The sequence below is a fragment of the Scyliorhinus canicula genome, chromosome 1 (genome assembly GCF_902713615.1).
Source record: "Scyliorhinus canicula chromosome 1, sScyCan1.1, whole genome shotgun sequence".
NCBI lineage: Eukaryota > Metazoa > Chordata > Chondrichthyes > Carcharhiniformes > Scyliorhinidae > Scyliorhinus > Scyliorhinus canicula.
The window spans coordinates 153,015,171-153,028,578 of NC_052146.1; the positions used below are offsets into that span (position 1 = coordinate 153,015,171).

The 13,408-nt window shown below is 47.3% G+C and overlaps 1 protein-coding gene and 1 long non-coding RNA gene across 2 annotated transcripts in view; one reads left to right on the forward strand and one right to left on the reverse strand.

The window, feature by feature from the left end:
* Positions 1 to 3,860, reverse strand: part of LOC119968638 — a 76,074-nt gene extending 72,214 nt beyond the window's left edge. The window contains exon 1 of the long non-coding RNA XR_005461159.1: positions 3,766 to 3,860. This is a non-coding gene — a long non-coding RNA (uncharacterized LOC119968638). The remainder of the gene's footprint in view (positions 1 to 3,765) is intronic.
* An 870-nt stretch (positions 3,861 to 4,730) lies between these two features.
* Positions 4,731 to 13,408, forward strand: part of LOC119968671 (zona pellucida-binding protein 1-like) — a 64,805-nt gene continuing 56,127 nt past the window's right edge. Inside the window, exon 1 of the mRNA XM_038801280.1 lies at positions 4,731 to 5,798. Coding sequence (XP_038657208.1) covers positions 4,774 to 5,798 — 1,025 coding nt within the window. The 5' untranslated portion in view covers positions 4,731 to 4,773. The remainder of the gene's footprint in view (positions 5,799 to 13,408) is intronic.

The following is a 13,408-nucleotide window of genomic DNA, read 5'->3' on the forward strand; positions in this document are numbered from 1 at the left end:
GGTCATGATAAATGGCGGAGCAGGCTCGAAGGGCCAAAAGGCCTCCTCTTGTTCTTATCTTCTCTGTATTTATGAATCTATGTGAAAAGTGTAACCACAGTGAACCAAATAGGACTCAAGGTGAGACAAAATTATTTTCCCCCACACACTCGTACGAATTGCACCCCCACCATGCACACACTGCTGCCATGGAAAAATTGGAGGCAGGACACTGACCTCTTCGTCGAAATGGCAATGGCGAGCATGGTGGCCGGCCTTGTCATTCAGGCCTTCATTGGGACCTCCTTCAGACAGCAGTCTCTGCTTCTCTGAATAGGTGACTGTGCTCACTGGAACATGTCCCACAGATGAGGGCTTTGGAGAAGAGGCTGGGGATGTGGAGAAAGATGAGTGTGCTGAGGAGCTCTCATTAGTTGCCTCCAGAGCCCTGCACTGGCCTTCCGTTGGGATTTATGGTGTTGCCTGCTTGTGCACAGCAGTCATTCATTCCAGAAACTGCTCTACCAATAATGTGACCATTCTGTTCGGGGTATGCAGCTCCTCATGCAGTCCATGGATGTCAGGACTCGTACTCTGAGTGGACTGCTCCAATCACGCTGGCAATCACCATGGCTATCTGATCCATGGGATGGCTGTTTTTCAGCCAGGCTGATTCATCCCCAGATTGGTTCAGATTTACTCTTCAAGACTGCAATGACAACATGAATTTATGTTAGCCTGATATATATGCAGCAGGGAGGTGGTGGGATATGCCTTTAAGGGATAGCAGCGTGACATCAATGGAAGGGAAGTATGTCATGCAATCCAGTCTTCATTTCACATGTGCCAGTGAGCTGAACACAGTTCTGCTGCCGATGTCTTCAAGCTTTATGCCTATTTGTTAGTGCTCCCATGTACTTTGTCTAAATAAATGAACCCACAACCAGTTTACACAATCTCTTATTGCTGCCTTTATATCATTGCAAAATCACAACATGATGCTCAGCAGTGGTCACACATTGCGGCAGCAAGATTGTATACAAGTGCAACATGGTGAACGGCCTTAGATTGTGTTGCATGGCTTGAGGTGACCATTACAATTTTGGTCAGACTACTACAAAGTGATAGCGTCAAAGGCTGTTGCAAACACAGCTTGCTGACTTCACAGAAAAGCTTGGAAAACAGAGTGAGACAGTACTCAAATAAAGTGAGTGCTGGTTACCAGACAGATCACACATGGTGAGAATGCAGTGCATAACTTTCCACTTCAATGTATGGGACAGCATGTCAAGAGGTCCAGCACCGTGTTAGCGCAATTGAGAAAGTTGAGTGGCCAAGGTGTGGGCTGGATCGATAGGGAGCGAGAGAGAGTCCAACAAATGTGCTGTAGAGAAGGCAATCTGCCAATCTTACCTGGTCTGGTCTACATGTGACTCAAAACCCGCAGCAATGTGGTTAACCCTTAACTGTCCACTGAAATAGCCTTAAAACTAATCAGTTCAAGGGCAATTAGAGGGCAACAAATGTTGCCCGTGCCAGAATCCTATGAAAAACTAAAAAAAGAGACCATTGCATCCTTAATGGAAAATTGGATAAATATTTAAGGGAGGGAGACAAGGGACGGAAGCAGGTGAGACAACTTGCAGCACATCGGAGGTTTTCCTCCAAGCCACTCACCATCCAACTTGGAAATATATTGCTGTTCCTGCGCTGTCGCTGGGTCAAAATCCTGGAACTGCCTCCCTAACAGCACTGTGGCTGTACCTACACCACATGAACTTCAGCAGTTCAAGAAGGCAGCCTATCACCACCTTTTCATGGGCAATTAGGTATGGACAATAAATTCTGGCCGAGCTAATATGCCCACATTCCATGAAAGAATTTTTAAAAAAGTAATCAAAATCAGGCCAGAGAGTTTTGCCATTGGAGCTTCAAAAAAGTACAAGTAAGTGACTACAGTGACACTCATCCAAGGTACTATAAGAAAGGAAGGTCAAAGGCATATTGTCACAATGTCCACTGTTTCCCAGCCTGAATAGGGATGCAGCTGATCTTCTATCCAAATTCAAAAGGTGAGATTCTTCATCTGCCGACGTGGGAATCGGGAAAGGCAATTGGGCGGAGAATCGGTTCCGACACCAAAATCGCAGCGGGGCCACAGTTTCACGCCAAATCACAATTCTCCATCACCTCGACAGTGGTGTCAATGTATTCCAGATGAACATACAGTAAACGTGTTTACATATGATTAGAAGGCCTGATTCAGTATTCTCCGAGCCTCCGCGATTCTCCGTTTCCACTGGGGAAAATTCATGTCGGCGAGGTTCATTTGTAGTTTCAAAAGTCATTAAACCATGGCTGATGAGGGAGAGAGAGAGAGGAGGTAGGACACGGTAAGGTGTGAGTATGGTCCTGACCGGGCTGGCTGGGGGGGGGGGGGGGGGGGGGGGGGCGCACCCCCTCTGCAGCCAGCCCAGACCAGCCCACTCCTCACCTTTTGACAGAGCACCAAGGCAGGTTGTAACATTGTGAACAGGTGTTTTATGTGAACAAATATATAGAGTCGTGCCCTAGCTTCATCATTAAACCACTCCTTGCGCCCGTGCCAACCTGACTGGTGTCTGAATTTCTGGCCTTATAGACACTCATGCTATGTCTAGGTGGGTCCCCACGGTACATCATGAGTTGAGGTGTCCTGCTGTGATTCCCCCCTTCGAACTGGGTCCCCATTGGCGGCCGTCTTCTAGGGCAACCAGACTTCGATGGGCCTGGCTGCTGCTCAGGTGTCCCAGGTGACATGGTGCCGCCCTGTTCTGCCCGCTGCCCAGCAGATGTGCCAGGGACACAAGGTGGGTCGGGGTAGTCCAAGGTGCTGCAATGTTTTGGCACCTCCCCTGCAGGAGTCAGTGGCACAGGTCCCATCACCTCCTCCTCCCTTAGGGTGTCCGGTAGCCCCGGGCTACTCCCTGGTACAGTAGTGCGAATGAAGCTATCCCCTGGGGCTCCCTCGCTACCTGCCGCTGCCAGTCCTGGAGGCCCCCTCTCGTCTCAGCCAGGGTCTGCACGCTCGCGGCCATGGAGAAAAGGGAGTGGACTACCTCCGTCTGCGACTGCGCCACATCACGCTGCGGAGGTCTGAAAGGTGTGGCCGTCTGCATGTTCCCAAGGAAATGCCCAGCTTTCCTTGAGCGTGAAAAGGGTGGTGAGCCATTCAGATTAGAATGCTCTCAATCTCCTTTGGCTGCTTATGGCCCCTCACCATTTTCCCCATTCCATCAATAATTAATGTGTGATGGAGAAACTGGCTTTGTGCAAATGCTTGGTGCCATGTATGTTGCAGCTGTAGCTCCAAAGTATCATGCTGTGCTCTGCAACCACTAACAGCCCTATTGGTTTACTCTTAGCCACACTGTTATGCTGTAACCATTAGTGTGCAGCTATGAGGGACCCGAACAAGGGTCAACAGCATGGGCACATCCTGATAGATGGGTGACAAGAGGGAAAATGAATGGGCTAATGAGAATGACACTGTTCACCATTCTTCCGGCCACTGAATCCTGTAGCTAACTACACAACTGCATAATATCTGTACCAGGTAGTGGTGGCAAGATGTTGCCATCTCCATGGCTATATCTTGAGAATCCACTTCACGCTTCCGGTGGTGCAGGAGAGTACATTTTGATTAGGCAGCAACAATGACAATTTTCCCATTGGAAAAGCCCATGATGGGCCATCCGTTCCAGGATCAGCGAACAGTTGGACAACATTTGTAACTTTGACACTCACCTGACAAGACAATGACATCTCCTCCGAAGTATAGGGTGGTGAATCTGTGGAACTCTTTTCCGCAGGAGGCTGTGGAGGCTAAATCACTGAGTGTCTTTCAGACAGATATAGATAGGTTCTTGACTAATAAGGGGATATGGGGTTATGGGGCGAAGGCAGGAGAATGGGGATGAGAAAAATATCAGCTATGATTGAATGGTGGAGCAGACTCAATGGGCTGAGTGGCCTAATTCAGCTTCTTTGTCTTATGGATCCTCCATTGATGATCTACCTCTCAAGAGGGCCTGTGAGAAGATCAAAAATCGCAAATTTGGGGAGACGCTCTTAGAGGTTGGAGCTGCTCAGCTGACCTGGGAGTGAAAATCTGGGCCTAGTGATTCTGATTCTGGCACAAAATGGTTCAGTTCCGTACAAAGATGACAATAGTGCGTGCTTGGAAGAGCCAAGTTTCTTTGATTTGGGGGTGGGGGGCGGTGGGGGGTTGGCAAAACACCAATTTTATAATCGTGCTGCGATAACCCTCACAAGGACTTCGGGGGATTGCTGATTGATCTCGCTGTGGGTTTGGTAGAATGCGAGTTCCCGTGGAGGCCCGCCCAGCTGGGCCTCGTTAGCGGGACCCTTAAATGTTACTCCCAGACCTGGACCGGCAGTTCCGATAATCCCGGGCTGGGACGTTTGTCTTGTGGAGCAGCTTTATTTCCCGTTTAAAACAAACCAGTTTGGCCTTTCACTTCTCGTCTCCAGGAATAATTACGTGTGCAAAAGAAGTGATATTCCAAGTGATCGGAATCCCAAACTCTGGCCGCATTCTAATTATCAACTGCTGCAGAACCTTAGCCGTAACTATGACAGTAAGAGGCCCCTTTTGTTGTCACAGGGCACCCATGTGACTTTACAGCTGTGGTAATTGTGACAATGGGAAGATGCTGACATCAGACAATTGGTATGTAGTTCGCCTTCAGAGAGCAGGGGGGCAAAATGAAGGCAGGATGACTCAGAGGGGAAATGGAGAAGAAATCCCCACTGGCTCCCACCCTCAAATGCCTCATTGTGTGTGGGCTGATTTTGAACGCCCTGCTCGCAATTTCGGGCAGCACCCTCGAGATCTTGCAGCAGCAGGATCGTCCTTCCCAGCACAACTCCGCAAAAGGCAAAGTGGTGGGCTCGGATGATGGTCCTGTGAAAGTCTACATCAAATTGCACGAGAGCAGCCCACGGATCCTTTGTACAACACCACAGCTCAGGAACATGGAGCTAATGGATCCCATTTTCAATTGGAAAGGACCGCAGGGGATAAAGCTCACAGAAAAAACAGATGTACATATATCGTTGACCGGCACCCTGACCATCAGAAACTTCGACAAGGGACTATCAGGGGTTTACATGTGCAGCATTTTCTTCTACAATCCTGGCACTAAGTCTTTGCAATCCCTCAATCTTAAGTATTTCTTGTACGCATACCGTGACCCTAACTACTCCTATGAATTTCAGGCCCAGTATCACGCAGCTGATTGCCACAATTCATACAACAGTCTGTTCTTAAAAAGGTTGCACACAGCATTAAACCAGCTGGTCTCGGACTTGGCCTATACGATTAGTCTTCACAAGTCAGAATGCCACTCGCTGAAGGTGCCTTTAGCGGGCATACAGTACGAGCTCTTCCTCACGCTTAAAGTGCACCTGGACGTGGAAGCATTGGACGCGATCTGCGAAAACGAACAAGAGGAGTGCGATCACAATGTCCGGCTCGAGAAGGTGCGCCACCGGGTGGAGGCCTTCTTCTTCAAGCAAGCGGAGACATACCACCAGATCATCGGCCTGCTGCCCGCCATCTACTACATTGATGGCACGCTGCAGGTGATCCGGGTCGATCGCTGCAGGCCCGGCTACGGAAAGGACCGTAAGAGGCACCCAAAGTGCGCAGAGTGCTGCGTGATCTGTAGCCCAGGGACGTACAATGGTGGCCATCATGTGAACTGCTTGACCTGCAGTGATGCTATCCACTATGGAGAAACAGACTGTGAAATTGAGTGAGTGAATTTCTCTTACACTTTATGAATCATTAGCATCGACCTTTGCCTGGTTGGTGCTGATGACATTTTGTTTTTTACTAATGTAAGATATCAGGAAAGAAGCCCCAGGTCATATATACAGAAAGGTGACATCCTGCATGTTAAATAAAAGAAGTCAATGCAAGTTGCCTGTTTTCATATGGTCTGTTGTAAGATTCTACTCATATTGGGTAGGAGGGGGTTGGCAGCTCAGGGGATGAGGTGGGGTTGGGAGTCGATGGGTGTCGACTTACGTTTTAATAAAAGTTTGATATGAATGAATGTTTATTGTTGAAATGATTTAATCTGTATCCTGTTCCTGACAGACAGTAATGCATTTTTTTGAATAAAAGTTTGGAATACAATGTTAGTGGCAGGGAGTTATTTTCACACTGCGATTCTATGCTCAAGACATCAAAGAAAGCAAAGAGTGCTTTCTGATCCACTCCAGCTGATTAAACTTTCCCCCTGTCATTTATCGCCACTTTTGAGCATTATGTTGTAAAGTTTTCACCAATCCATGAATGCTTTCCCGGTCTTGCTCCTGCTTGAGTTGCCGGATTGATTGGATGCTTTTTAATGACGTTATCAACATACGACCCCAACTGCCCTGCACCCCCCCCCCCCCCCCCCCCCCCCGCATGCTTCTGCTATTGACCACCTGGCATGTCCATCATCATCTCATCCCGCCTCCTGTCTCAAAACCATTGCAATCTCTTCCTGACCCGACTGGACATTTCTTGACCGTTAGCCAAAGAGCTTTTTTCCATCCTTCAATATTATCATGACATTCTATCGGTCAAATGTTAAAGAAAAATAGAAATAAACGAGAAAATCCATTTCCGGCCTCTGTTGTCTCCCTGCTGAGCTGCTCATGGATGGAGATTACGCTTTAATTGCTGCTGGCTCCAGAACAATCAGAAGGACTCGCAATCTCGTACTCCTGACGCATTCTCTGTTCCCCGGAGTCATGCCAAGAGCAATCCGTCTCTCACCCATCAGTCCTTAAAGTCTCCAGCCACTTCAGTCAACAATATCCCAAGTCAAGTATTCCCCATTCGCAGGAATTACAGTTGAACTTTCCAAGTGTGAAAAGAAACCAGAACAGCGGTGGACAGGTTGGCGCAAGAACATACTCTTCGCTCCTCCCATGCCCTCGGGTCACGTGATATTAATGGGTTGAAGGCATTTCACCATTTTCTGTGTAGGTCAAATGTCACCCAAAATTTGGACTGACCCAACCTGACTTCCTGATCCACTAAAAATCTGCCTCTTGCGTTATGCCAAACTGGCTAGAATCACGTTGAGGAGTCACAGGACAGATGTTTGGAATGTCAGCATCGCAATTGTAGGGTTTCCTTCCCCTTCCCAAACAAATGTTCAGATACAATGTGTTGGGTTGGGGATTGGGGTTATTTTTGTAATATTGGAAATTTTGCTTGAACAAATTTTTTAATTTTTTAATTTTGCCGTTGTGTAAAACTGGCAATATCAGATCAGCTGCTTATCATACGGAAGGCAGTGAAGTCAATGGACAGTGACATGGGAATATTAGGAGCACAAAGTAGGCCATTCGGCCCCTAAAGAATGCCCCACCAGTCAAATAAATATGACTGCCGCGCTCCTCAACTCCATCCTCCCACCTTGATACCTTTGACCCGACACAAATCTATCACTGCAATAAAAGCAAAATACTGCGGGTGCTGGAAATCTGAAATGAAAACAGAAAATGCTGGTAAAACTCAGCCTCTGTGGAGAGAGAAACTGTAACGTTTTAAGCTTGTCTGACTCTTCTCCAGAGCTCTGAAGAAAAAAATCACTCAATCTCAGATGTGAAAATTCCACTTGACCCCCAGCATCCACAGACTTTTGCAGGAGAGGGGGACACAAATTCTTATTACATCTCGAGCGAAAAACTGCTTCCCAATTGGCCTGGCTCTAAATTTAAGACAATTAAAATAAAAAAATGATGGAAATACTCAGCAGGACAGGCAACACATGTGGGGAGAGAAAGAGAGAGTTTTAAGATTTAATTTGCCTTGTTCTCATTTCAGCCAGTAAGAAAAATACTTTCGCCACATCTACTTTGTCAAACCCTCAAATCTTTTTTTAAAAAGTGAAATATCTTAGTCTTCTATGCTCAAGGGAAAGAATGTTTCATTGTTTTATAAATTGAAAAATGAAGTCATATGTGATTGCAGTGAGTTTTGGATCTTTGCTACTGTAAAGTCAGAAATGTTACGTCATCTTGTTCACACCCATACACCAATGTAAACCGTCAAATTTAAAATTGATGGTCCTCAGGGTAGAAATTCAGCTTGGCACGTGTTATTGTGTGGGCTGCCTGTTATAGACACACCTGATATTCAGGTCAATTATTCCAAATAAACTGAATACCCTCACTGACTCTGGCTCCCTCTCATTGACTTCAGTGGAATCAAACTGTCTGTCTGTCTCAAAGAAGTGGATGAAGTTCATGTTGCAATGTAGGGTGAGGAAAAAGGATAGCGGGGAGGTGTTAAATAGGTTGGCACCATTCAACATTAACAATCCACCCAACTCTCTTGGGACATATCTGTATTGCTCAGGGAAACTGGAGTGAAATAACAGCACGGTAGCACAGTGGTTAGCGCAGTTCCTTCACAGCTCCAGGGTCCCAGGTTCGATTCCCAGCTTACACCACTGTCTGTGTGGAGTTTGTACATTCTCCCCGTGTCTGCGTGGGTTTCCTCTGGATAATCTGGTTTCCTCTCACAGTCCAAAGGTGTGCAAGTTAGGTGGAGTGGCCGTGATAAATTTCCCTTCGTGTCCAAAAAAGGTTAGGTGGGGTTACAGGGCTAGGGTGGAGGCATAGGCTTAAGTAGGGTGCTCTTTCCAGGGGCCGATGCAGACTTGATGGGCCAAATGGCCTTCTTCTGCACTGGAAATTCTATGATTCTATGAATCTCTGATCGCAATCTCTCAATCTTTTTCTGGAGGCGAGAGTGGTCTCCAAGATTGGAAGATTGCAAAGGAAACTCATCTATTCAAAACAAAAGGGAGAAATAAACCTGGTTATCCACTCCATCTTCAGTCTCACACCAGTGTTAGGAAAATTATGAGATAACGTCAAAGCCAAAATGATTTCTCACTCAAAGGAAGAGGGATTAATAAAGAACTGTCTGCAAGGCTTTGTTAATGGCAAATCAATTGTGACTATAGTAGAGTTCTTTGATGAACTAACATTTAATTGCAGTAAATTGGTATTCAAAGGTTATTTGAAAAGGTACCATACAACAGACTTAATCAGGGTGTCACGCTTCGCTTCGCAGCTCCAGGGTCCCAGCTTCGATTCCCGGCTTAGGTCACTGTCTGTGCGGAGTCTGCACGTTCTCCCCGTGCCTGCATGGGTTTCCTCCGGGTGCTCCGGTTTCCTTCCACAAGTCCCGAAAGACGTGTTGTTAGGTAATTTGGACATTCTGAATTCTCGCTCCGTGTACCCGAACAGGCGCTGGAACGTGGCGACTATGGGTTTTTCACAGTAACTTCATTGCAGTGTTAATGTAAGCCTACTTGTGACAATAAAGATTTAAAAACAAATAATTAAAGAAGTGGTGATAACTTGGGTTGGTAATTGATTAAGGGATAGTGGTAAAAGGATGTTGTTCTGACTCAAGAGAAATATGCAGCGTAGTGCCCTGAAAATCAGTATTAGGCCTATTGCTTTACATATTTTATTAATGACCTGGACTTGTATGTGGGGAATATAATTTCTGAGTTTGTGGACCGTACAAAACCTGGTAACATACTAAACAATGAGGAAGACAGTAGCAGACTTCAAGAAGGTTTGAGAAAGTGCGACATAATAGCTTTGCCAAGCAAAGCTGAAGTCCGTGAAATAAAAGAGACAGTGGTAGCATGGGTACTAAGTTGGTTGAGCGACAGGAAACAGAGCGTAGTGGTGAACAATTGGTTATCGAACTGTGGTAGGGATCTCCAGGTGTCAATAATGGCATTACTGCTTTCCTTGATCTATGTTAATGACTTCAGTGTGCAAGGCATAATTTCAAAGTTTGCAGATGTCACGGAATTTGGAAGACATGCGAATTGTGAGGAGGATAATGAGAGATTTCAAGAGGACATTGACAGGCTGGTGGAATGTGTGGACATGTGGCAGATGAAACTTACTGCAGAGAAGAACTGTAAAGTGACATATTTTGATGGGAAGAACATCAAAAGGCAATCTAAATTAAAAAGTACTATTCTGAAGGAGGAGCAAGGGTAGAGAGACTCGGGGTGGGTATATGTGAACAGATCGTTGAAGGTGGCAAAGCAGGTTGAGAAAGTCATTAACACCACATGTAAGATCCCGGCTTTATAAATAGAGGACAAAACAAGGAAGTTATAATGAACCTTCTGAAAACACTGATTTAGCCTCAACTAGACATCACACTGTAGCAAGAATGTGAGGGAGCAGAAAAGATTTACAAGAATGGCATGATAGATGAAGGACCTCAGTTATGTGGATTGGTTGGAGAAACTGGAGCTTTTCTGCTTCAAGAAGAGGAAGTCAAGAGGCAATTTGAAAAAAAGTGTTCAAAATCATGTGGATCTAGACAACATACATAAACTGGAATTTTTAGGCAGTTCCCGCCGGTGGGATCTTTGGTCCCGCTGGCATTGAACCTTCGCCACGGGTTTCCCAACGATGGGGTGTGGCATACAACGGAAAGAACCCGACCCCCTGCCCGTTGGCGGCCACCTCGGCCGCAGCGAAACACCCAGTGGGGGGGAGGTTGGGGGGGGGGGCACGGAAAATCCCGCTTATAGAGAGGAATTGTTACCACTGACGGAAGGTTTCGAAGGACACAAATTTAAGGTGAATGGTAAATGAGGAAAAACTTTCCTATGCAGCATGTGGTTAGGATGTGGAAGACATTGCCCGAGAGTATGATGGAGGCCGATTCCATCACAGCCTTCTGAAGGGAATTGGAGAAGCACATTAAGAGTGACAATATTCAGGGCTAATGCAAAGGCTGCAAAAGTGAGACTAGCTGAATTGCTCCTGTGGAGGGCTAGCCTGGAGACCGCAGGTCAAAGAGCCTCCCCCTGTGCAGTAACATGCTATGATTCTCTGACTATATAAGTTTAGACAGACAGACTGATGAAATCAGTAGGCAATGGCAGATTCAAGCTAATATGGGTAAATGTGAAGTGATGCCTTTTGGGAGGATCAAGATGGTAATCTAAATGGTTATTTGCAAAATTTTTGAAGGTGGGAAGGGCAAGTTGATCAAAGGATGAATTAAAATTAAGCATATGGGATTCTCAGCTTTGTAAATGTGGACATTAAATACAAAACCATGGAGGCCATTTAAACTGTACAAACTACAAGTTAGGCCTCAGCAGGAGTAGAGTGTGAAATTCTGGCCACTATCGGAAGAACACAAAGGAGAGTTTGACAGGTTGATGCCAGTAATGAGCTTACTTCAGTTAGGCCGAGGGAGAGTGGATAAACTGGGACTGTTCTCCTGAAAGGGGAGATTGGAAGGAGAGATTTAGATTTATTCAAAATAATGAAGAGTTTTGATAGAGCAGGGAGGTAGAGAGGAAATTGTTTTATTTTTTGTTCATGTAGTTTAAGGTCTGGATAAGGAATATCGCTGAACTGATAGAGGACATTTGTGGAGGGGAACAGGCGGCACTAGTGGTCGATGTTGGAAATAATTGCATAGGTAGGAAAAGGATTGAGGTTCTGCAGGAAGAGTTCCCGGCGATAGATTAAAGAACAAGGCCTCAAAGGGGTGGCTAGCGCTTTCGATCACTCCCTGTGCCATGCGTGACTGAGTATCAACACAGAGGGCTGGATAATCCGTCGGCCAACGCTGGAATCGCGAACTGCAATCGGGTGGAGAATACGGCGAAGGCGAAAATCGAGGTAAATGCCGGCCGCCCAGTGGAATGCCATGCTCTGGCACCTCGATAGCGGCGTGAATTCGTTCCACACCCTGTTCCAGCAAATTGCACAATAACAGCCATTAGAATCTCATTACCGGGCCAGACCCGGTAGAGTCTTGTCTCCCGCAATGCTCCGGCTCTATCAGGTGGAAATGACGATGAGGTTCACTTATGGTATTTAAAAATGGATACTGGGCGCTGTGGCTGCCGAGGGAATGAGAGGATGTAAGAAAAGTTTGCAAAGGCACAACGGGGTACCACCATGTGTGCTGCTGACTGAGGGGGGCATCCGTCGGGGCCAGAGGGAGCAGTGGGGGGCGACCAGGAGATTGGCTGTGGGCCATGGGTGTCTTCCTGGGCCCAGCGTGGCTGGGTATGGGCCGCCATTGCCGCAGCCTGCAAGGCAGCCATTTCCCTCTCCCAGGCCATCCCCCAGGAACCACCAGACATCAGCCAGCAGATCGCTGGGATATGCATGGCTGTGCACAGTCAGTGGCCACTAGGTGTTGGCATTCCTCAGTGCACCCAGTGAGGCACTGCCTCACTAGAGGGGATGCAGGGAGGGGAGTGTAATAAGTCCACGGAGGCAGAAGACCCTTCATCATAATTCCTTTCATTAACAAAACCAACAGCAGTACAACCAGGTACATTCAGCTTGCTATCTACACTGGGAGTGCAGAGGATCTGACATTCCTTGTTATATACAGAGAAAGGGGTTCCCTGACACTAATCAGGGAACTCGTATTCCAATTGGCCAATCTCAAAGGCCTGGTCTAAGTCATTACAGTGGGCGTGGGTTGCCAAGCGCACCCTGAACAGGGGTCTCATGCACCATGTCCCTTGCCACACTCTCTGGCATACTGCTCCCCCACTCCGCCCCAGGGCAAGTGCCTTAGCAGTGGCACTACCAGTCACTCCACCCTGCAGGAACACCTGCCAGTACCAACCACCACCTGCCTACTGTGCCCCTGCTCCCATCCACTCTGCCCCCAGACAGGTGGACACGGCACACTACAGCCACGGTCACAAAAGGTTCCAAATCCCCCCACCCCTGTGTGGTGATATGAGTGGTAGCACTGCCATTGGTGCAGAGCATTGGTTTCCCATTGGCTCTGGCTGGTCATGTGCCTCTCATCTGATTGGCTGGGACTAGTCATGTGACTGCTCACCAATTGGTCGAGAGACAAGTAGACCCCGCCTCCGAGGTGGGGTATAAGTACCCAGGTTTCCCGGCGGTCGGCCTTTCTCTGTAGTTGACCGCCGGGCTAACAACTAGCTGATTAAAGCCACAGTTTGGATCTTCACCGTGCCTCGAGTCCAATTGATGGTACATCAATTTAATCAGCTAGAATTTTAAAATGGAGCTACGCATCAAGCCTGACTGCCTCCGCACCAGCCCGCATGCCTCAAATGCGCCTGCAATCATTAAACATTGGCAGGCGTGTTTCAACAGTTACCTGACAACTGCAGCCAGCAAGCCCACCAAGGAGCAGAAACTCCACATCCTCCACTCGTGCATTGGCACGGCGGTATATTCAATGATTGAAGACGAAAGCGATTATGATGCGGCCATGGATATCCTGAAAGGTCACTTTCTCCGGCCGGTCAACGAACTATACGCACAGCATCTCCTGACGACTAGACAGCAGTTC